This window comes from Pieris rapae, chromosome 16, assembly GCF_905147795.1.
Source record: "Pieris rapae chromosome 16, ilPieRapa1.1, whole genome shotgun sequence".
Lineage (NCBI taxonomy): Eukaryota > Metazoa > Arthropoda > Insecta > Lepidoptera > Pieridae > Pieris > Pieris rapae.
In genome coordinates this window covers 5,334,064-5,360,149 of record NC_059524.1, presented here as the reverse complement: position 1 = coordinate 5,360,149, position 26,086 = coordinate 5,334,064, and the positions used below count along the sequence as shown (strand labels likewise).

Sequence of the window (26,086 nt, the reverse complement as noted above, 5' to 3'; positions counted from 1 at the left end):
TATTTTGAGCGAATTTTATTTATTCGTTTTTTAAATTTAAATATCACAGCTATGGGTCCCGAGAGACTGATATTATTTACGGGACTATAAAAACCTCGTAACCCAAAATACACATCTGTATTATAAAGCAATTTTATTTCATACAATTATAAATTCCCTCCCACGAAGTCAATTAATGAGTAACTATAGATTAGCCTTATATGTACGTAATGATTATCTCTAAATTAGATTCAATATCAATAAAGGTAGTATGGCGGCAGTAAGTCAGTTCAACAAAATTCGGGCTATCTCTTACACTAACAGTGGAATCTTTTGAATTTCAGATTCTGTTTCACTTCAGTAGAAAATGATGTCTGACTACCAAATAATGCGCTGATAGTGTTCCCAACACTATCTGGGTGTGGGAGCATCTCTATCGAGTCCCATATACAAAAAGGCTTTTTAATATTCCTTTGCTAAAAAATTGAGAGTTTAACCCAGCCTTCCACCGTCTGAGGTTCCATGCAAAGGTTATGTGTACGTTCAAAATATGAATTGGAAAGTAACGAATGTTTTTTTGTAATATACAATTTATTAAATATGTGTGCAAATGCGTAGGTGTATTTTGTTTTGTCAACAAACAGCTTATAATAATTCTTACACTCTCCCCATTGTTTGCAGTTTATACTTCAGACAATAAAACTTCCTGTAATAATTTACCTCACAGCTTGGGACTTAATTTGCTACCTCTCCAACAGGGAATTGTTTGCTAGGAATAGTCAAGGGTTATTTTGCGGTCGCATTGTGTCGAAAGTCATAAATCAAGTTGTAACACTCGAACTTTTAAATACACCAGGTGGTCGAGCTATTTTTACTGTAGTGTTTATATATATTTTACGACTTTCATTGGAATACATTTATTCAATTATACGCAACAATACCCGTGATTTGTGTACGTAGTACGTACCTAGCCTAAACGTACTCGTTTGAAAGTAATTTCTTAAATAATAAAAGTATTTTTTTTGCTTTTAACTACTAATGCTTAGCTCAAATAAATAGGTAAATTTGTACATTTGCCTTTCCACATTAATTCAGCTGGACTGGTATTTAGGGCTACAAAAGCTCGACTAAGCATACGCTGTTACATTAATGATTTTATTAATAATAACTTTTTTCAGATTATATATAGTTTTAAAATAAATAAATCAGTGGCACTACAACCTCTTTAGGTCTTGGCCTCAGATTTCTGAATCTGTTTCATGATCAATTGTGAACGGCAAGTAGGTGATCAGCCTCCAGTGCCTGACACACGTCGTCGACTTTTTAGGTGTAAGACATGTCGGATTCCTTACGATGTTTTCCTTCACCGTTCGGGCAAATGTTAAATGCGCACAAAGAAAGAAAGTCCATTGGTGCACAGCCGGGGATCGAACCTACGACCTCAGGTATGAGAGTCGCACGCTGGAGCCACTAAGCCAACTCTGCTTTATATGTATTGTAACCTATAGTAGGTTAGTAAACGAAACATAAAAGAAACAAAAAACTCCTATAGTTGGGCTTCGACAGATCAACTTTTTAAGATCTGTGCTGATATTTTTAAAATAAAGTATAATTTATCCTTTGTACTACGAGTTCTAATTTAGAACAAATTTTATTACAAAGATGAGTCAAAACAAGTGTTGGCCAAACAGCTGGTTCGCATGCTCTTCGAAGCGTGATATTTTTTGCAAACTTCAAGTTTTGCGGTAACAGTCTGTGTTTCATTGAAATATAATCTCCGAAATTAAATACCTCGAATGTATGCCCTCTAAAATATCATTAAATGTGTGTGAATATTGTGCAATTGTTTTTCTAATAGATAATAGATTTAACATGACATATATTAATGCCACATTTTCTTTGTGTTACTGCGGCTGTGGCTTTACCACAGGTAATATATAAAATTATCTCTTAAATGTGTAAAGGAATATCAAATGAAATACATGATTTACTTGTTTCATTGATCTAGAATTACATCGATTTTTATGCTCTTTGTCGATTTAACTGCGTGTGATTCGAACACAAAAACTCCATTACACGCTCTTCAAACGGGTCAAGGAAGGTAACCTATATAATTTTACGGTTTCTAAAACACCATCAATTACTTTAACTGGTAATTGAAAGCATTGCGCAGTAAGTCATAATGAAAGCGAACGCCGCTCCTATTGAGTTCATTAGAGCCATCGCAAGTACCTGGCCTATGCATTTCCGGTCAATGTACTGTTTAGGCAGTTCCTGTTTTGTGCAACATCCTATCACACTTTTACATCTAAAATTATTCGTTTTGTAGTGACGCAGTTGCGCGGGTTATAATTTTACCGTGATTTTTAAATTTCGAACCTGATATCGGCGGGTAGATATATATTTCTGTTATCGTTTTAATATCCTTTGATATTGCTAAAGAAAGGTAAGCAATGAATACATCAAAGATAGCTTCCAAACAACCAAAGGTTTGTAAATTCAATGTCCTTTATAAGGTTTGTGACATGGTTGCGTAGACTATAGAAATAATAAGAATATCGAAGCTTAATCCTCTTAGTGTGTGGAATACAAACAATAGTTATCGGTACACATTAAAGGAGCGTCACTCATCGGTAGAATATTAATCCGATTCCCTTGAGCAGGCACAAGAGACCCCGTAGGAATGCGACATAAATCATCGTATCCGCTCAAAAGGTCGTACCGCAGTTCAACAATCCACAAGCCACGCCAAGAACCCACTTAGCTCTACAAAGGAATGCTACACGAACTCCGAAAGTATTATTGTATTTATAACGTCAACTCTATTACCATTTTTTAAAAACTTCTTGAGCGTTATGTGGCCCATAATATGCGCCACAAGACATCAGCAATCACACCCATAAGATAAGTGGATACCAAAAAGATCTCTGTCTACTACCATATTATTTTGATAAGACTTTGTACACAACGTAACCTGTTTTTTTTTAGTAATAGAATTCTTTTTCATACTTCGGTCAAAGCGCGAGTGGAGAAATGTGATGCACCAAACAAACAAAGAGAAAAGTTTAAACACGTTAGTATGCTATTGTTGCTACAAATATGGGATAATTACTCAGTACCCTCAAAAGCACCGCTTACTAAAGAGGGCTTTTGTTTGCGTTTACGAAGCGCACGCGCATCCTTTCACATGTTTCCAATTAATTTATTAACGCTCTACATCGATAAGATAGACTCGAGAGTATGTAAACAATAATAAGCTTGTTGTAGCTTACGATATCTATACACTACTGTCGTATTTATAATTGAGTTATATTATCTCGAATATTCCGTTTAAATCTTCAACCTATGCACACATTGTTTCGTGGACTCGTGGTCGTGTACTTATCTATTTAAAAAAAATTGTGTATACACAAATTATAGAGGGAGGAACTTTATAGTTAGAGCGGCAAAGAAATTTAATAACGGTTGACATTGATATGTTCGCTTGGAGTGTGGTGACAGCAAGGAGAGCTTTGGTACAAAATTATTTTAACCAGGATGAATGAAATGTATTGGACTTCATTTTCATTTTCATCGTCAACAAATTAAATTCTGTTTTTCTTTTTCTTTTTTTTGTTGAACACTAAAAATGTTTGAAATGTATATATAAAATGTTATATATATATATATATATAAAATTGACTATGTATTTGTGAAGATTTATAATTGGCCCACAATGTTATATATATGTATATTCATCTATTTTTGTATTGTGCTGTGAATCTTCTGAATAAATAAATAAATATTTGATTCGTTTTGTCATTTAACCATTAAATCTCTGGGGTGTTTAGTTCGACGCTGATTTGTATTAAGATATCTAATAGTATTGTCGATGCATCGCTTTCTGTCGACAAACTTGACAGTGAACTTGGCGCCTAAATGAATATTGAGGCGGTCATTCAGTCTGGGAGCTGTGGGCGGTGCTACACTTGTTCTTGCGCAACTGGTATGGTGCGCAGACTACGCATGTGACAACATTACCATTCTACCGTTAACTCTATAGCAAATGATGTCATGCAAAACAATAGACAAATAACAGAACATTGATTGTCAACTTGTGTTGTGACAATTTGCATTTATTCTTAATCAATATGTAAAAAGGTTATATTTCGACGTTTTGTACGTATTTATGTTCATGTCATTAAAAACGACCTTATCAGTGTAATTCTTTATAAATACGTACGTATTATTATCAGTTCAAACGTTAAGTCCAAAGATTGCAGGAGTTCATACTAGAAGCTATTCTTTACCTATTACATCAAACCTATACATTATAAAAATAATAGCGAACATGTTGTGGTCTGAGGATTACATTAGTACCACATGTAACACGACTCTTGCATAAAAACAATGATTATTTATCGTTATCTTCGTGATACTTGTGGACTAGGTAATAAAATAACGAATAAACTGAAATAACTTTGACTGCGTGTAACTGTACGTATATAAATTATTATTTAAATATTTACAATAATTCTTACCTCCATAACTATACTTATAATGGAAACAAAAATAATATAAAGGTGAATATTTGTTTTGGGAAGATTTTTTATTATATAATACACGTGATATAACAAACAAACAGACGTATCTATTCATAAAATATAAAAGGGTAACGTCCCTAATATATTATGTTGACTCGACCAGCGAAATTAAGTCATTGTAGAAAAATTTAAAGTAATTTGTTTACATTGCAAAAACAAAGTATAAAAACTATTGAATTCTATTTTAGCGTCATAAGACAAAAAAGGTTATGTTTAAAATCGAAGACAAAAAATCACAATGACTAAACACACGCCAGGTTGAATTGCACTACGGCGCGACAATACTTATTATTTGTAATTCTTTTCTACGAGTAATTTGTTACTGTTTATATAAATTTGTCTCGAGGTGATTTTTCTTATTATCTACAGCTGGGAGTTCGACTGGTGTAATTTAGGAATATACTATATTCAATTTAAAAAAATCCAAACCCATATTGATCTATATGAACTTGACTTAATAGATAAAATCTTATAAGGTATGCAATAAAAACGCAATATAAAAAAGTATTTGTAACATTCTTTCGGGGTACGTATATGCAGCCATAAATAATAGATTTAACTACATACTACATCATGAAATATGTTATTTTTATACCAAAGCAATACATTAGACATACACGATGATTGTCGTGTATTTTCCTCACGATAACATCTAGGTAATTCAACATACCAGTCTCTGATTGGCGGCCGTCATCAGCTGTTCGTGTAATCTCATGCACCGTACTTATTATCCCATCATATTTCTAAATGCATGCATGACAAGAAAATATCAGATATGAAGTGGAGGTTGAGTTATGCCATTTACTTTTTACGAAAAGATACAAGTGAAATGAATATCGATTATATTTTTGTAAAGTCTAGTTCCTCAAAATTAGTACAATTTGGTGGGATTTTAAAGTAGAGGCAGAAGTTTCTTCTGACGAAGCAATACCACCCGTAGACAGTCAGTCAGTTAGTTATTAGTTATTTAGGAATTGCTACGTTATTTTCTTCTTTCTGTTTCTACTTTACGAGGGTCGAATTGGTTTGTAAATAGTCTATTTTAGTATTGGTACGCCGCAAGAAGTGCCTTAAAATCACTAACTTTGGATCGACAGACATTACGGTATGGCGGACTGATGTATTGATTTTAATAATATAATCAACTCAATGTAAATGTTTATATCAGTAGTGTAGCTTACTAATAGTAAAAATGTAAAGCTAACAATATTTAAAATGCGGGCTTTACTTAAGTGTTTTTAATCTATTTAATGTCGCCTGACGGTGGTTTAGTAGTTATAGTTAGTAGCGATTCCAACAACCATAAAAAAGTAAATGGAATAAAATGATTTGAATGGGTTATTAACCAATGCGCCTTTGGGATTAAACTTTAGCTTTTAAGAGGATATCATGGGATAAAACGGTTCCAAACTTTGAAACTCCCATGTAAAGAAGTTCAAACTTAAAAAATGTCCAAAAATAAAAAAATATATTCTGATCTGTGTAAAACCAACATTCACAGATGTTGATTTATAATTTTTAATATTACATTTTGTTAGTTTTAATGAAACAAACAGCGTAGGACTAGGCAATTTTCCGGCCTGGAGAAGGTTTCTGTATCTAATTAAAGATAGGTGTTAGCTACTAAGTCGTATTTAACTAGGTATGCCTGTTAACTTTGCTAAGAATTAATTGAAAAATTATATATACATACATAATTTTTATAAGTCTTAATTCAAGAATTGACAATAACTAAATATGACTTTATGAATCGTCAAATTTATTGAAAATAAAACTATGCATTGAAATATTATATTAAAGAACGTTTCACAAATTATATTACGTAATAATATGCATCAAATGCATAAACATTTTCTTTCAGAGAAACATTTATTTAAAATCGAGTTCCAAAATAAACAACTTAGTTATTAAGTGACTATAAAAAGTTATAGAGAAAACTTGGTACTAATGCCACTATACTTTGATTTATGTGGATTATTAAATATTGTAAACGATACGATTTGAGCACTTCTTTATTGGCCTCTGTGTGATATATTTTACTGTTGGTTATTTTACGAGTCACAATCAGATAATTATACTTCATTGGGTCCATTAAAACGGTTCGTGGGAAATTGCAGATATCCTTTCGCGCCAGCGTAAAATTGACGATGGCAGGTTTGCACATGATCGGATGCTTAGTGGTTAACATATGATATCCTAGTGAGTTCAATTTTTGATGAAACAATTTGTTTCGGGTTTGTTAGTAAAAATGTTTCGTGTGAAGAAATGTTTCTCATTACGGTCATACCCATTTAAAAACAAAAAAAAGTTAATAATGTTCCCAGTAATAAAAAACCCCAAATTTAAAACTTTCAGTATCAAATGAAAAGTCTTGTCTTTTCTGAATATACATATTATATTGTTTGACTCAAGAATTTAATGTATGCTAGAAAAGAAATGTTAAACTACCTTAAGGAGTAGATGCAGCGGCCCACTCACTCTGCATACCGGTGGCGGTGGCTCGTAGCCCCAAAAGCAATTCCACGGCATCTTAATTCATATTTAATCGCACAAACTTATACGTCATCTTAAAGATGGGTCAAAAACGGTAGACGACCAACCTGTGCCACGGACGCCTTCTGACTGAGGTACACAGCTGATCTGTTTCCCTCAATTATCATAGATGCTAGAACAAGGTTCTTTTTTTTCTTACAATGAGGTTGTTTAGATTGCGCGTTTTCGTAATTACAAAAATACCATTAATGAAAGCTTATTTATGTTTTTTTTTAATATCGTCATTATAAATATATATTGGAAATTCAAATTCGATCGAAAATTATACTGTTAATCACATGATAAAGTATGCCTTTTAACAAATAATGAATTGAATCTTTATTATAATCCTGAATATAATATTTTTTATGCAATTATTATATATTACGATATTTATTTACGAAGTTATCAAAGGTTTAAATGTTATGTTGCCTATTTGCAGTATCCGCTTTATATTACACGGGTTTCGGCTGTATGCAAAAAAGCCACGATAAATTATAGGTGGACAATACATTCACAATACATGGGTAAAAGGAAGTATCCTACGGCATTATTGTTGTCAAAGTTGTACGAGAAATTACGTGACATAGAATTTATTTTGCGGCTAAGTTCTTAACATTTTGAATAGTCACTGAACTAGAATTCTAAAAGTTTATATTATCCACGGAACAATAGCATTAAATACATTTTCACATAAGTAATGCATCACATACAAAGTAAAAACTTCGTAAAAATAATTTAAATAAGAAATATATAAAGATTTTAAATACTTTTATGCAATACGTACATTTTTACAACAACGTATGTGTTTCGTTATTTAATATATTTTCACTTACAACCTATTTACAGAAAAAGCTTTTAGTGTTATATGGTAAGATTTTATTATCTTCATATAATTTATGTTTTAAGATAGCACACGACATAATATAATAATATATATTCCTTAAACAGATATTCCATATTACGAGGTTATGAAAATCACAAACCTGGACTACTGCTTCCAACGGTGGGCTGATCACAGTTCGCTGATCTCGAGACCAGGGGCAGCTCCAGGGCATTTTGAATAACACAACACTAATTTTTCATTACAATATTACGTCGCGTTATCTACGTCAGGATCGTGTCGGGAGGACGCGTGCGATCGAATAGACATTCGAGTGGGGACTACGTAGTACGTACCGTTTGGGAATTGGGATTTCGTTTGGGAGCGCTGACGAGTACGCGCCGGCCCCGGGTGCGTTGCCTGGGCTGATACGCGGAAACATCGAACCAACCGTAATTACTTAGCAAAGGATTTTTTGAGTAAAGGTAGATATGAACAACTTTAATATTAAATACCTAGTCGAGTCATAAGTTCTGTTGCAAATGAAAATGCAATTTTGAAGTGAAAGTTCTTTAGGCGCTTGGGGGTATAATTTTACAGATAAAACGCAATAAGAATAATATTAGCGTCATTAAGATGCGCAGTGTTTTTTTTTCGAAGAAAAGGGAGAGAGCTTGAGAAATATTGAGAGAGAGAGTAAGGAAGATAGAGAAAAAATACACGCTATTTACATAGTTGATGTATTCGTTTAGCAACTTTAAATATTAGAACTTTAATTCTATCGCATAAGGTCTTGTTCAGTAAACGCAGTTTTTTTATTTATTTATAATATCATTAGCACGTATACAGTCTGTGAACAGTGTGAATATAAAGACAAATACATGGAGTGATCAGATACTGGTACATGGGGCTTTTACCTTGGTAATAATTGATTTACAAAGAAGTTTCTCTTCTGACATGTGTTTTGTTGACACCTTTTACGTACGCACTTTTTTAAGCGGTAATTTAATATTATTAAAATCTTTACCTTTATATTTATTAAAGTTTTAGCATAAAATAAAAATATATTCTATTCGAAATGGCTCCTTTCGCTTTTATGCCTTGAATCTTTTTGACCACGAATGTATGAATATACTCACTGTTTCCAAGGGAAATTTCGGCACTGCTTGCTCGAAAGATTTTTTAGGAGACTTAATGTGATCATGTCGCTTAGAGCAGGTTATGTCCTCTAAACCTGGCCATAATTTGAAGTCAAAGAGGTATTGATTTGGGGTATGGGCTAGATGAGAGACCAAAATTATATTCATGGGATTTCTCGTTTCGAGCTCCATATAATAGTGTAAATTTATAATAGCACAGACTTTTTTAATGATTTTCCAACATTTTCCGTGTCAGTGACTTCCACATTATTTCCTATAGATTTGTTTATTCAGCTAGTTTAAAAAGTTTTTACCGACGCTATGCACACTAGGTATAGCATATATGAGTAGGCCAAGCACAACATATATAGGTAAGTACGTTTAATTCGAACAAAAGATTAGCCCGCAATAAAATACCATAAAAATACCTTGGAAAATCGTTCATCGCTCTATATTCCTGACGTAACGAAGCTAATTGTAACTAATTGTTAATTCATCCTCAATAGGTAATATGCACCGCCCGAACACAAACGTAAATTAATTGACGAGGTCAAAGTAGACAGGAATTAATAAGCTAGATCTAGGTGCATATTGTTTCAATTTGGATGCATAAAACTACATTTTAGATTTTTCGGTGGATCTAACGAAATACGGAGGTACCTACTCGTATACCTACTGTAAGGGCTAGATGATCTAGTTCTTGGGAAATTCAACACTCCAATAATACTACACCTACACCCTCTGTCTTTGCCGATGAGTAGGGATGCCTACAAGTTCGAATTGATTGACGTGGAATAAGTGATACCTAGATGATCTTATGTTCCAAAATAAACGTATTTTATTTATTTTTATTTTAATGACTTGATTCGCTATAATTCACTTCACTAACTTTACATGTATAACTTCAAACTTGAACAAAGGAATTGCCCATGGGTTTTTTATTTGAATGGAATCTAGCTGTTGGCCCCGACTAATGCAAGGGCATCTCCTGCAAAACTGAAGGGAAGGAAGGAAGCTCACTGGAGTGAGCGAAATGCGAAGTAAAGGCCCACACCTTACTCGGTGAAGCCGTTTTTAACCATACTCTGATTTTTAATATTAATTACCGCGTCTTTAAACTTTTTTCTAATAACTTGTTAATAACTTTAATTTGCTAATAACTTGCCACTGCCCGTGCGCATGTGTCACCACCTCTTATATAATCAATTCCCTACTCCAACTCGACCATCCCACTTCGGGGAGATGTTCAAGTCAATTCGTAAATAACCGAACGAGTTGCACATGCGCACTTGTTGCAAGATTCTTCAGAATATGTTTCATACAAAATGTTTAAAATTTAATTATAAATAATAAAAGTGAATACCATTTCATGATTTTACTTCATGGGACAAATGACAATGATTCGACTGATTTAAATATTGTGTGATAGGCTGATTATAATTAGAGTTTAAAGCGATATATGCACAGTATGAATAGAGTGTAAGTCTGTGTCAGACTGACTGTTTCTCTGAGGACATTGAAATTCAGTAAGGCTATTCCTTACGTTAGGTATCTACGACTCCCTTATGTCAATATCCAAAATATTTTTGAGTCAGACCTAAGTACTTATTACCTTGTAGCTTATTAAACTGAAGTAGCTCTAAGGCGTAGTTATAAGCTACAAGGAAAATCTCTTGCTCGTTGTCTCTGAATAAGTCAATCGCCCTACCTAATATTGTGATGGTAGTTACGAAACAGACCTTCATCAGGAATTTGTACAAATATAACATAAGCAAGAGAATAACTAACGTATATTTTCCATATAAAATTTTCTTCACTATTTTTTGAATTACAATCAAACTTACCTGAGTCGTCTTGACATCTCTTCTAAACCAATGACGCATCCATTTAAACATCATTGTTTTAAATCTTTTAATTATTTTAGAAATCCATATTATGACATAGGAAGTGGATATAACTCCAAGCAGCCAGCATATACCCATGTTTCATAACTTCCATAGTCTCACAAATGTAGCCGATTCGCTGAGCGCCCGAAAACAACTGAATTTTCTAAATGGTGAATTGACCCCACATTAATCATTCATACTTAGCGATTGTTAACATACGTCTAATTAACATTTTCAGTTGCATACGATTCGGTTTATTTCTCGTTATTTTTATTTGCTTTTTGTTCTAAATATATAAATAAAAGTACATGCCCCATGACTAGTTAAATATTATATTGTATAATAAATAATATTACAAAATAATATTTACAGTAGACATAATAGAATAATATGTGACCATACTATCCTCAATGTTTTATGGAAATAATACTTCGTATTTAATGTTTTTGTAATATAGCAAATTAAAAAAAAACCCAAAGTAAGTATCTAGTGTATTTTCACTTTTTTTGAATTTATTTTATGAAAACTTTCGACTGCCATCTTATAAAACATGTTTTCTTTCTAAAGGGTTAATATTTTAATCCTGATCGCATAGCTGGCAGTGTATTTTTACCTTGGATAGGTACTATTTGGTGAATAGCGCCACCTATTGACATTATTTTGTAAGCAAAGCTTGTATCCGTGCGCCATCTTGTGGAGTATCGTAGTACTAACATTATAATAATTACAGAAATATATTTATCTAAATTCGCTACTGTACCTATTCAACTATTTGCGATTTCACAGGTATTTCGACCAAATTGTAGGATTGTCAATTTAGCATTATAATAAATCAACGTCTTACTAGATGGCGCTATATTTGTATTCATGTTAAGATTAGTACCGTATCAGAAGTTACATGGTTATCGGTTTAGTATAGGTTCTAGGTTAGATTTTACTTATTTAGCCTCTTGATTAATCAGAGGTTCAGAAGGAAATTAAGGAAAGCCAAACAAATTACGGTCAAATGTATTTTAGGGCAAACATTTTGTATACCAATGGATTTAATTAAAATACCTAAATTTATTGTTAAAAAGTTTGGATACATGTTATCCTTATATGTCCCTAGTTGACAGAACTATATAAATTAATTAATGCAATGATTTATAAATAAATCTGGAATCAAAGACTTTTAATTTGTTCATGTTAGATAGATACTTAATATTAAAGGGTCGGTGTTGAGAAATAAAATGTTCAAATCACATATTCAGTTGTTTATTATCTATACTGTACTCAAAATCGATCCGAAGATCACATCACATAGTAATTTCATAAATAATATTACAATGTCATGTACTTTCTGTGACTGCTCGTGAATAAAAAAAATTGTTCAGAATATTATATGAATACTTTGTTCATTGGATCGGTTTACTTTTAGTAGACTGTACTACTATAAAATAACATACCGTTATTTAGGTATTACGAACTTACATTTATGAGAGATATATAATAATCAATTATTATGTTGCTGATCTTTTTTTAATATATTTACAGTTTTACATTTTTTTTGTGATTTACAAATAAATTCTCGAATATTTATTTAGGTCTCCATTATTCCGTTTCGATTTACAATAACAGTACTTTATAGTTAAAAATATCACAAAAATGAAATATATTATGTGTAAGACACACGCAACATTACAAATACAACAAAAAGAAAATAGAAAATACACTAAAAACCTAGGGCCAGATTCCCTTCTAAACAGGAAGGATACTTTCGATGTTCTATCTTTGTAACGGCAATTTTATACCATTACTTTTATTATCACACTAATTAATTATAAAATTAATCAATTGTCTTACAATAAATGCGTCAGATCATAAAATTTTGTATACAAATCATAGGCAACAAATGAGAAACGATAAATTTCAACAAAAAAATAAAATTATGTGTTTAGAGTAATACTGCCGTATTGATAAAAGCGAAACTTGGCGGCTCCCGGTGATCGGTCTCCAAGTTGGTGACCGACGCCGAGCAGCCCCGAACCGATAACAACAATCAACATCAATCAATACAAACAAACGCAACGCTTCACTGCAAACGTCTCTAACGAGTTTAACTCCAACTTCCGCTATTCACCTTTTATCGATATGGCATTCCACTTACGATATACGACAATAAATATAACGCACTTACACATTAATCACTTCTTTAATTCCGACGCTAGGAATTATTTTATAATATATACCTAAAAATATAATCACGGCACAAGTATCCCTCCGACTAAATTACTAACGTAGTGTCACTTTATCAGGATTTAGAATCAAATATGTATTATGTATCTTAAATATTTCATTATTAATATATCATTATCAAAATATCCACTAAATGGGAGGAATAAATCAAATTATTAATATTTTACTCTAACATACGCATGACTGATCAACAAAAGGATATGGACTAGGAATAATATTAGGCAATGGTTGCCTCGGGACGAGCGCGCAGTCGCGAAACACACGCCGCCGTCCGCCTCTCTCTATCCGCTTACATCAGCTTATACGCATATCGCCTCTACATGCAAACCGCGAGATTTCAACAAAACTTAATACTGTCAAACAATAGACGGCTTAATCGCCAGGATTAAAAGGTTACTCGGACGCGATCGTCGGCCACTATTTGTGCATCCGCAGACGGAAATCGATCGGTATATGATTATCTAGCAAATCTATCTGGAATAAAAGCCGTTCTATCCTAGAATGTAGGTAAATAGCTTGGAAGTAAGCCTTCGTTTTTCAATATTGTCCGACAACGTTCATTGTTCAATTCGAATTAGTTGCTACCACTCTAGGAGTGCTGAGACCTATGCTACGTGAGAACGGCCGCGCTCGACCGACGCGATTGTGCTCCGGCGTCAAAAGTTTCCGTGCCGAAGGAGAGAAGCGGCTACTCTATTGGTGTTCGTATCGATTCACTTAATCTAAACTAGTGTAAATCTCGTCATCTATAAAACATAATTTCATAAATCATAACATACGTAAAAATAACATAACTCTCACAAAAAATGCTCACAATAGGAGTGGGTGCAACTTTTGACACCGGCCTCGGCCGGAGCCGGGAAGCTGCTGCCGCGGGAAGGCGGCACGAGACGACTCTCGCCCCGCACCGTCCCCCGCCCGAATCGTTCGCTTATATACACGAATCGGTGCGGCGGCGCACCGATTACAGGAACTCATATCGTATCTTAAAAAAATAATATATAATAGTAATAAGACATTTGAAACCTCACTAACTACTATTCGACGACGTCGGGACGATCTCGACAAATTTTATTCATACGGCTCCTGCGTTTCGAAAACTATTCATATCACAATCGCACGACCGTGCCTGAGAATAATCCCGCTACTCGCGTACACACCGTATCCCGTGGGCGCCCAAGAACGGTGGGAGCCATAGTACGAGCAGACTGACCGCTAACACGGCGCCTCCTGGGAATGCGGGGGCGAGTCGGAATCGGGGGTGATGGAATGGGGGTGAGGAGAAGGGTGTCGGGGCGTAGGTGGGGTGGGAGGTTACGGGGGTCTGAGGGCCGGAGGCAGCTGCACGGGAATGTGGTAGTAGCGGCAGGCGGCCCTTCGGCACGTGCCCGCCGCTGCGTCCCGACAAACCACCACGCGGCATCCCACCACCTGCAGCCCGCACCCTGCGTATACACAACGCGTGTTAGACATATTATTAGTATAGAAACAATCATTAGATAATACTTTTGCATTTGATTCAATCGTTAGGACTTCAAAGCTAATCTCATCAGTATCATACATTTTCAAATGTGTCATGCAATTTAATAGTTAAACATTTTTCTAAAAAGTACTAGATTTCTATTCTAAGTCAAACATTCTATTAAAAATCGGAACGCCATAATTTTACATTGGCGTTTAGGTATTGCAGTTTAAGTAAAGATTTAGTTCACCAGCAAACTTATGGTCTCCTTATCATAAAAAATAAAAAGTTAGTAAATTCATTCCGATTACAAATAGGAAAACTGGTTTAGTTTCATTGGAAACCGTATGTTCACTTCATGGAACTGCTATCTTCATTTGTATTTTTGCTCATACTCTACTTTATATTTCTAATCGCCTACAGATCATGCAGGTTATAAAAATTGTGTCAAATGAACTTACAAATGCAATACCTAGCTACACCCATTATTAGTCTACAGATTAAAAATACTAAGCCGAGATTTAAAATACAGACACAAATTTTCTGAAAACACGTAATAGAATTATTTACAAAATCATGCAGTGTTAATACAGGTACTGGGACTGGGTCATCTATGAATACACGTTTGTCATATTTCAATGGTTCAAAAGTAGGTCAAAACATTACTCAATACTAAATTCTAGGGGACCGTACATCTATTGACCTTGTTTCTATAATGGAAGATTTCTAACATCATGTGATTACTGTTAAACAAATCAACATTGGATATATCACATCAACTAAATATAGCATATGTTAATGTATATTAGCACAAGCATAAATGGTTACCTTCACGTATATGAACAAATCTGCAGGTAGGTCGGTTGCATCCTTGTCGATTAAAATCTTGGCACACCGGGAGGGTGTCCAGTAACTGAAAACATAACAATCATTTATGAGTATTTAGTAAAAATAAATTAACATTCGGACAGATAACGCCACGATCAAATATTTTTAGCATTGCACCCGTTGATTACGTTCCATTTTATGCATATCCAAATTTATATTTTAAAATTAAGTTCAGTATACATATATTAAAATTATTTCGAACGAATTGTAAAATTTGCTGTGTGCATTTTATCATTGTAAAAATTTATATTGTGGCAATCTTGTGCGAATGTTATTGAATGAATAAATAATTTCATAAACTGTCACACTAATACGCCATATTTCTATTACCGAACATCTGTCATAGATCCCAACAATGAATTCTGGCAATGTCCAGAAGTCGAAACATCAAAAACAAGGTGCGACGGTTTACGAACCTTCATATTGTTAGTGTTATCGTAATTGTAATGATATCATTACTTAGGACATTCATACATCGGAACACTGACATATCTTCATTGCACAGCCGTCTGGAAATAAACGCTCAATAGTTCTTGTAATATCAAAGAGCAGATGTCACCGCCTCACTTACGAAACTTTATTATTCAGACCTTAAAATAACATATTTATTAACGAATGCGTGTGTAGTTTCTCAGCTGCTAGTCAACTATCAATTGGGAAAGAAGAAACACGGAAGGCGAAAATTTATGAAATCAAATACCATTGCTGCTTCAATATTACAATAACTTTACAAGATTCGTTGCACAATATGATTGTCCTTCCAAGCATTCTTTCGTTTGGCGCGCTGACAGTTGTCACTTTTATATTGTAAAATCTGTCAAAATGTTCACAAAATACAAAACACGACCTACGCGAATCTGTTATTGGCGCGTGAGTTCCGCAACCGTCAGAGTTGTGTTAAGAATGCTGCACTATGCACATAGGAATGAATATATAATATCTAAATGGCATGCAGAACGCTTGAAATATAATCATTATTGCGCAGCCAATCTTTTTAAGCGTGACTATAATTTACAAAAAAGCTTAAGCATGATGCTAGACAAGTTTTACCAGGGCGAGGGCGACTAAGGTCTGTAGCGTCCAAGTGTACCCATTAACCGACTGTTGCTAAAGCTAAGAAGGCGGTGTAGGGATTCGACGTGTTTCTGCGTCGGCTGTGATGGCTAGGGCTGAAGGTCTCCAGATGTTGCAGCGGGGTCATGCGACGTACGGCAAAGGCACGGTTAAATGTAAATAGACAAATTAAACTTATACCTTTAGCTTACATGACAGTTCTGGACGTGACATGTTAGTGGTAGGACAAACTGCAACATAATGACCATTAGAGTGCGGTTACTGTACGACAAACAAAAGAAAACCAAGTAGATTAATTACGTCTACGTGAGTCGTTCGAATAAGCATCGGAGAGGCTCCGACGAGATGTAAGCGAGGAGCTGAAGCCGCCTTGGAGAAGCACTTTAAGCATTGTTCGAGAAAAGTCGAAGTGGATAATTAGCCGACGCACAAAAGGAAATTCAGTAATGAGATCTCGGCGGTTGCAACATTTCGGCGGATCGTTACATAATTGGATAAGCCACTTCGAGTTTTCTCTTCCCGCCACTGTCATTTCAACTACCAACTATGCAAAAAAGATTTTATTAAAAAGCATTAAAGTTTGTCAATACTATGTTGATTAAACCCCCTTAAAAGCGGTCGATAGTTGATACTGGCAATGGACTAGAAATATGTCGTTAAAGAGTCGATTTAATACATTTCTTTTTGTTCTTTTCAAATTAAATTTTGATCATCAGACAGAGCTCTTGATTCGGTTTTATGATAGTATTGCAAGTCGACTCAATAACTTAATACCCATACAGGCTTCATTAACTTTGACAATAAATTCTTCAATGAAATATCAAGGACTATTTTTAATGACCATGACGATGCATGCTTCATTAAGTATATGACGATATTTCAGCAAAGAGTTTTAGTGGGATATCATAAAACAGGATATTAAAGTAAGCTGAATTTATTTATCTTACCGGGTGTAAGCAAGGCAAGTATTGTAGAGTCACTTCTTCCAAAATTTCAAAGCGAAAATGTTCACTATACAAAACTCAATTCAACATGTCGTAGCGGCAACCGTCAACAATTCTTACACAGCACAATGACTACGGTGGTTGCGATGATTGTGATAGAATGATAAGTCTGACAAGCAAAACTAAGTTTATACAAAAGTAGGAATAGATCTCCTTAATTCTTTTGATAGGCACGTATTAATTTAGTTTAACACCGTGTCTTATAAAAGTTATAATTATTCTGTTTATTTTAGTAAAATACAATGCCATTCCTAATTTGTCGATAATCATATCACGCACTTATTTACCGACATTATCTACTTTAGTAGAAAGCTAGACTAATCAGTTCTACGGAAGCGTGTGAAAAAAGCAAGCTCCAAATATAGTCTGACTAGAAAATGTTATTGGTTGTTCTAAGAGCTGCGTTTACTGTTGTGTTTTGGCTAGTTTTAGTAAGCTTTTTTGAGGCGAATAGTAGAGGCGATATGTTTAGTTGATATGGCGCAGCGTTAGAGCATACTCGAGCCCGTGATCGAGTCTAGGTGTGTTTAGGGTTTCGGCTCACAAGGCGTAATGGTTGCGGGATTGCGGAGGATCACTTCGCATAATAACAATTCGACAAGTCTCTTAAAAGAGAAGCTTTGTTGTAGTGTAATCTTTTAACAATACATTACATTTTTTATTGGATATTTATATTTTTGTTGCAATTTTTTACTTGTCTTCGAGTTGTTATTTTGTGGCGTGGCTCTTGGATAAATTTCGCAAGTGGAAAATGCTGAGTGATGCGCAAGAAGCTCGGCGAGTGCGAGGGGAGAACAAGCGAAAGTCGGTGGTTCGCGCGATGCGATCTGCAGTGGTTGTGATTTGCCGTGTGGCGGTTTGCACGGGTTTGGGGTTGGCGCGAATTAGCGATACTGGGGCCACTCGCTGGTTACGTGAGTCACGCGGCACTCCGTTACCTGTCCCCGTTCGTCCGTATACTCCACGTAGGGAGCGTTGGGCGGCGCACAGCCTGGCCGTTTCCAACACAATAAAGCAAAAGATTTGTAATGCGTAGGACAGCCGAAGCGGTCATTCGGAAGGCATGTAACAGAAAGCGTTAAAAATAAATATGTGCGACTTAAAATAAGGCAAAACTAAACGACGGACACGTCGGCACACTGAGCAAACACGAGGAGCACTAGATTATGAGGAGTACCTGATGAGCCAAACGTACAAAGGTGTCGGGTTCTATCCATGCTACAATTAGAAGGCGGCCGTGTTAGGTGCGCGCCCGGCGGGCCTGTGACGTGACGCCAAAGCGCACCCGTGCGGAATCCTCCGGGACAAAGCGTGTACGTAGCGGGAAAACGGGATCGACGGACCAAGCGCTCAACTCTGAGTACGGCGATACTCACGATACGGTCGACAAAAAGGTAATAAAAAACGTACGGTCATGCATGTCAAGCCTTATTATTACCGGGATCGATACGAGAAATATACACGCATAAGATAATAACGGTAAGTGAGTAGAATACATAATAGGTAGAGTACATTAGCATAAACTACAAATATTATCCGCGAGACGGAGGCAGTTCGCCTGTCGCAGTTATACAATACAAATGTGACAACACTAGCGCTACGCCCCGACAGGCCGGGGCCACACTTCACACGTAGAGTCTCTACGCGGAGACCCCGCGCGTCGGGCCCCGCCGGCCGCTTATGTCGTCTTCATCTTTTTGTAAGGATTCACAGCGGCAGCCGCCGCCGCCGCCGCCGCGGCCGCCGTCTGAGTCGTCGGAGCCGGCGGGGGCATCGCGTACATGTATGGCTGCTGGTAGAACTGCATGGGCATCTGCGGCGCCGGCCAGCCTGGCCGCATCATCAGTGGGGCGCGCATCAATCCGGGCATGGCTGCTCGAGCCTTGTACGCTTGCTGCGTGTACGCAGCAGCCGCCGCGTGGGCCATCGCCGAGTGCTGCGCGGCTAAGGCTAAGGCAGCGGCATAATTCTTCTGCGCTACTTCTTTAGCGACGGCCGCGGGATCCGGCGTAGCTGAGTCGGGAAGCGAGCCGGGCGGAGAAGGCGCAGGTTGCGGCGGCATGGCGGGTTGGGGCGGCGGGGCGGGCTGCGGGGGCTGTGGCGCGGGTTGCGGCGTGGCCTGCGCTTGAACGGGCGGCGCTGAAGCCGCGGCCGGCGGGGCAGAAGTCGCGGGCGCGGGGTACTCACATGACACGGGCACGAACGGCTGTTGCAGCTGCATCAGTTGCTGATAGGTCGTCGGCGGCTGGTACACCGGCACACCTGCTTTGTCTGCGGCTGGTCGCTTGTACGACACCACGCCGGGGAAGGCCTGAAATTTAGAAAATAGTTCATAGAAACAGGGGGTAAAAGATGCCATTTAGTTATATGATTATACCAGATACATCTACAAGTCTTTTAAACGTCTTAACGGTTGTTTAAGCTAATTCTTTGATTTACTTGATGAAAAGTAAATTTTAATATTTTCATTTATACATAGTAAATCAAGTATTATTGTGGATGGCGTGTGATGTACGACAGGGACTAGTATATTATATTGACATCAAGACCTACAGAAGTTAACACTGAACGGGCACCAACATTGCTGTTTGTAGTGTGAATCTAAATAATTAAAATAAGAAATATAAATATTTCGTGATACTTACAAAGTTGTCATAGTAGAAGGATCCGACGCTCTTCATATCCATCTGAAACGAGAAACAAGACGGTTGAGCGGAGTTCGACGGACTCGAGGGTTATTGGCGCGCGCGTGGCGGGGGCGGGCGGGGGCTGTCCAGCCCGCGCCGCGCGCGCCGCCGGAGGACGCGGGTTGCGGGAGCAGGGAGCGGGGAGCTGGAGGGGCAGGAAAAGGGACAACAAGCGTGCAAAGCTGGCGTAGTACCGGGGGCGGCTCGAGCTCGGCGGGCGCCGGCCGCTTCTTTCCCGCCTCCGATGTTGCGCTCCCTGCCGCTTGCTGCGCTCCGCCAGCCGTCTACGTGAAGCGAAGCGGCGCAGGACGGGACGGAAACAATAACGATGTAATAGATGCACAGAATACACCTAAAGCTCGGCGTAAGGTGACATTATGCGAAAGATAAAAAAAATTAAAGTGAAGCGTGAGTGCGACGGAAGCGTGGGGCGGAACGATACCGCGGCGAAATTAAATGAACAAAGCTCTGCGAACAAAAGCGGCGTCGCGACGAGACCAAGCCACAGTAAACTAATTCGATACCACCATTAATTTGATACGATTTGGTTCTCCACGCAGAGCCCCGGTCACCAAAGGTCCTAGGACTGCGAACGTGAAAAAGCTTAGTTCCATGCTCGCGGCCGTGGCGGATAAAGCATTGTTGCTATTTTGATTTATAAAGCAAACGACGGCGGCGTCTTGCGATGGCATCGTATCGTCCTGTGCGGAGAGTCAGGTGGTCTAGATAGGTTTACTGTGACTGAGCAGAAGAAGTAAAGCGAGCGCGATCGAGCGAGGCGAGAGCGTGCAGCCTGGTGGCGTACCGCGCCGCGCGCCTGCGCCTTAAGGTGCGCCTGCAGGTGCAGGGGGGGGTGGAAATAGCGGCAGGGGTCGCGGACGCAGCGGCCCTTGACGGCGTCCATGCACACCGTGACACAGCCGTCTTCGTGCGCGGCCACTGGCGGCGGCGGGTGCGCGAAGCGACACTCGGACTCTGCGCGCTTGCACGCGCCCCGCTGGAACTCTCGGCAGACCTGCACCCAACACCAGCCAAGTCGCCGAGTGACCTCCCACCCACCCTGGCTAACGCGCCTTCCTTCTACTCTATCTTCTATGTATCTACTTTTTTACTCTAACACTATTCCATCGACTTAACCCTCAATTTTGTATCTACGAATTTATGAAATCTTTTCTAATCTCGACCGGACGCCGCTTTGATATCGACTAGAAATGTTTTAAACGAAACGATCAACGCATCCGTCGCAACAATATATTTGTTACTTACAATTTTAACAGTTTAAAACAAACTTTCAAATTTAAAAATAATCTTGAATCTTGCATAAGTCATAATTTATTTGAAACAACAGAATTTTTGTATAAAACAGCCTAAATCATACAGATTACAAATTTATAACTATTTTAAGTCTCGCCACCAGAAGACCTTTCACCGCAGTGGATTGAAGCGAGTGAGGCTCGCGAAGCCATCGGGGCGTAGCACCCGCGCAGACACCGCGACAAAGGGGAGGGAGGGCTCCACAGCCTTGCGAGTGAGACCGACCGCATTATACATATTTAGTTTCGTGGTTTGAAAAGATATATAATGGCAGTCGGTCTTCAGAAATTGGCAACACCGGGAAGCGCTACTAAGGGAATTTAACAATTAGTACAATCAGTCATCTTACCTCGAGACGATCAGTGCGAGGAAGCTTCTGCTGCAGCACAGGTTGCTGCATGACGCCAAGTGGGGAGGCGGCAGCGGCAGCAGGGTCATGGCCAAGCATTGCCGGAACCAGCTGCGGTGTGTAATACTGCGCATACGTCGAACCAACTCCTGGCACGCCTGACAGGTATGGCGATGTGGCCTGCCATCACACGTCACTCGTCAGAATATGGCCAAAGTTCCATATCACGTTTATACAAAAGCACCAAAAATAAGTCTGATTAATTAATAATTATCTCAATTATTTTGCAGATTAAGCACAGCATGCAGTTACGAAATATGTAGATTAATAGTTAAGCTTACAAATTGTTTAAGCTACCCACCGGCCACCGATGTGTGTGTATGGTGGTAGGAGATATAGGAATATATAAAATGTAGAATTAAAAACCTCACAGTGCTTTACTATATAAAAACAAAAAGAGAATAAAAGGCGTAAGAGTTCGTACTTATTATCAATAGAGGAGTATAGGTTTAAGGTTTTAAAATATCTACAAACTAGGATTTATATGTTAGGAACGGTGACGGGTTTCAGAGAGGGCGGGGAGCGTAGCGGTGTGCCGGTGCGGGCGTTACCTGCGGGGCGAGCAGGGCCAGGCTGAGCGGGTCGAGCGCGGCGAGGTGGGTCGCGGCCGCGCCGGCTCCGCTCACGCCGCCCACCTCGACACAAAACCACACAACACGCTACTTATCGTGCGGGACAGCCACTTCTCCTTCGAAATCTCCCCACGCACTACATCTCACTCTACAAGCTCTATAAGCTGCTTAAGTGGAACGCGTGCGGGGAGTGACCCCGAGGAGATCGGGCATTTTGTTAGCAAGTGAAAAGTGAGGGTACGTTCCAGTGATTATCAGCATTAACGCCTTAACCCAAGTCGTGAGTAATCCAAAAGTCATGCCACTTAGGATAAATTATACAAACATGCTCAAGCTGTGAGGAGCGACCGGCCGCCGGCCACGTGGTAACTTGCGTCCCTGCCCTTGCTAACTTTGACTCATCTACGCTTTATGTTTTGACTATGTTGGCACAGTAAGTTTGGTGGTACTAATAGATACATTAATTATTAATTACGTAACATCTAAGATATGATCTATACTCTTAAATATTCTACCTACTTAGGACAGTACAAAATCATTTAAAAATACCAAATTCCTAACTTCCACAATACATTGGCATGGGACGCAACTTAAGCACGACGCCATTCTACGTGGTTAACGCGAATGCTCGAAGTATAATAGCGATTTACATCGAAAGCTGCATTTTGCGTGCACTTCCTATCTACCTTGAGGGCCGGTCGCTCAGCATTGTGGTAAAAGCAAAGAGATGGTACTCACCACGGTTGGGACCTGGCCAGGAAGCACCTGGCCAGGCGTCAGACCCATCTGTTGCATTAAGGCGTTCTTAAGTGCTAAGTGATTCCGCCCGTTGATAAGTAGCTGGTCCTTGAGGTGCTGGGGCGGGTGAAAGTACTTGCAGGGAGGCTTCTCGCGGTTACATCGACCCTGAAATTCATATTAATACTAATTAATTTATGTATAACAATCTTTTTATCTTGTCAATGATTTTTCAATGATTTTTATTTATTTGATCGATATTACCGTACATATATACAATTTACACTTTAGGGACTCCACTATTTATCTATTACAATTACTATAAATCCAAATATAGAAATTTGCATTTGTGAATGTAAGTAATATGTCGTAGACAGATGCGATATAAAAGTAAGTAATTTACAATGATGTATGCAAGAACGAAGTGAAATATGATACAAGGCTTAAAAACTCCAAGAAATTTATAATATTCTGATCACGGTTGACGGCGGCAGTAAAAATGGTTATGACGTGCTTCTCATTCTTCTTAATTTCGGCGCCAATGAGGCCTGGGATAATTGCCTTTCAAAAGAAACTCTGCAAAAGCCGGCTATGGTGATTTATTTACATTCTCGTAATGAAGTGTCGTACAACGTGACAAGACGCCCATTTTACCGCGAACTACCACGCTTTATCGCATTACATTTTGCTTTGCAGGTTCTATATTTTTGAATAACTAGATGTAAAAATATATTTATCAGTACTTAGTTTGTAGTTGTTTGCTGACTTATGTATTTACAAATGTCTTTTAAGGTGGCGTTTAAATCTAAGTTAGTGATTAAATTTGATTGACATAAAGTAACTAAGTACTCCCTGAATAATACCTACTATTATTATTTTGTTTAAATATATATTAACATATAAAGAAATGCCTTACGTCAAAATTTTCAGTTTTATCGCCTATTAACTGTATGAAATGAAAAATTTATATGTAAATACAAAGGTTGATAAATGTGTGACCTAGAAAATCGCATATAGTCCAAATTATTTGTTACGAAACTTTAGCGATGCGTATTCCAAGCGGGTTGGGGCAGTCGGTTGCATTTTGATTAACTTGTAACTAGCAGACAGTGTTACAAACATTTGTCCGTAATTTAAATTTTGCATAAATTTTATGTTTAAACAAAGCTACAGTTTAGACACACAACTAATATAAAAAAAAACAAAAACTTTAAGTTGTAGGCCACATGGATTTGATTTCGGTACATATACTATCTGTATTAATAATAATAATATTAATACAGATAGATTATAGTTTTCTTTATAATTCGTTCTATGATTTGGCGTTTTAAGAACTGTACGGATACTCTGGTGTACGTAATTGACCTTTTTAATACTATTGAAGCATGGAAACTTTGGAAATAACAAAGTTTAGTCAATCTCGCTTCAACTTTAATTTGAATTGTTTCAATTATTATAATTATTAAAATGGGTAAACTTCAGGAATGTACCGTAAGAACAATAAGGTGTAACGAAGAAAACTTTTGATTGTAATTTAGATAACTCTTCAAAATTAGATTTTTCTCACATACTCCCATTTTGAATGCTTCAACATTTACAAGCTATTTTCATATTTAAATGAGATTACTGTAGTATTTGTATCGCCCGGAATTGCTAAGCGTTAACGTACACTAAATAGAAATCGAACGTGAATCTGTTTAGTTTTATAAAATGCGATATTAATACGCCAGCGTATTATAATGTATGATGTAGTCTATCTTTGGATAACTATAGGATTAATAATTAATAATTTTTTATATTTTTATTTTACCTGTAAGACAAGAAGTACACTTATGAACGTAAAAAAAATTATTGTACATTTACATTTACTACTAGTTCGCAAGTCAAGGGCGTAGAGCGGACAAGAAAAATGACAAGAAAGTTTCCGCCACTCTTTTCATTAATAGCCGTAGTGAGGATATCCCTTAATTTATATTAAGTTGCGGCCAGATAATATTTTACAGGTTATATAGCAGGTGTGATTAGCGAACGTAACAGAGTACAACAAATGGCCACATCGCAGCAGATGGATGACTTCACTCGCGGCCCATTGCACATATTACGATGCATTAATTGCTGTTCTATTGACGCGTGTGGGGGTGTATTTGATTGATGATGTTAAAATTTGGAAAATTAAAGCAAGAAATATTTAAATCAATCACAATAGAAAGCGTTTGTAACCTTAAGCCATATATATATATCACTGTAATTGTCAGTTTTTATTTATCGTGATGATGTGATTCATGTAATGTTGGGTTGGATAAATAGTCATTAATATTCAGTACGTGATCGTTGTTAGCCTAATAAAACAGACACATTACTTAAAAAATATATCGGTAAGCCTAAGGCACTTAATTTGTTCAGGTCAGTGGTTTAGTAGAATCTTAGTATTTTGTTTTATCTATAACAATTGCATAATGATGAGTGAAAGATTTAGTTTTGAGGTATAATCGAAATACACTTACATGTCGTGCTGGTACAATTATTTTATTATATATACCTACGTCACTTTGATAATTAAGTAAAGATTTCTATCTGTTCTTAAATTTCTTTATACTCTGTGGTGACATCAAAACAGGTAAGGTTAAATTTGAACAAAAGTAGTGAAGAAATACAAAGTTTGAATAGAACAGATTGAATGTATTTTTAGGAGTTCAATTTTTCTAATTAAGTGTCATTTTGTTTGGAGTAATCACATTAGACTAAAGCCAAAAACTGGTAA

General features: G+C 37.3%; 2 protein-coding genes across 15 annotated transcripts in view; both read right to left on the bottom strand.

The window, feature by feature from the left end:
* Window positions 1-11,027, bottom strand: part of LOC110991409 (tensin) — an 85,945-nt gene extending 74,918 nt beyond the window's left edge. The window contains exon 1 of one of the 3 annotated variants that reach the window (XM_022256758.2): window positions 10,901-11,027. In XM_022256758.2, the coding sequence (XP_022112450.2) occupies window positions 10,901-10,954 (54 nt within the window). In that variant the 5' untranslated portion in view covers window positions 10,955-11,027. Of the gene's footprint in view, window positions 1-7,010; window positions 7,173-8,080; window positions 8,259-10,900 lie in introns of those variants that run through there. The other 2 variants (XM_022256760.2, XM_022256759.2) reach the window with 2 other exon arrangements.
* A 1,153-nt stretch (window positions 11,028-12,180) lies between these two features.
* The window catches only part of LOC110991400 (protein muscleblind), a 158,907-nt gene continuing 145,001 nt past the window's right edge, over window positions 12,181-26,086 (bottom strand). For 5 of the 12 annotated variants that reach the window (XM_045631649.1, XM_045631648.1, XM_045631647.1 and 2 more), the window contains 6 exons: window positions 23,326-23,493; window positions 22,567-22,650; window positions 21,956-22,135; window positions 20,487-20,576; window positions 20,251-20,292; window positions 17,833-19,916 (listed from right to left, as the gene is read on the bottom strand). In XM_045631649.1, the coding sequence (XP_045487605.1) occupies window positions 19,284-19,916; window positions 20,251-20,292; window positions 20,487-20,576; window positions 21,956-22,135; window positions 22,567-22,650; window positions 23,326-23,493 (1,197 nt within the window). In that variant the 3' untranslated portion in view covers window positions 17,833-19,283. The other 7 variants (XM_045631654.1, XR_006750738.1, XR_006750739.1 and 4 more) reach the window with 7 other exon arrangements.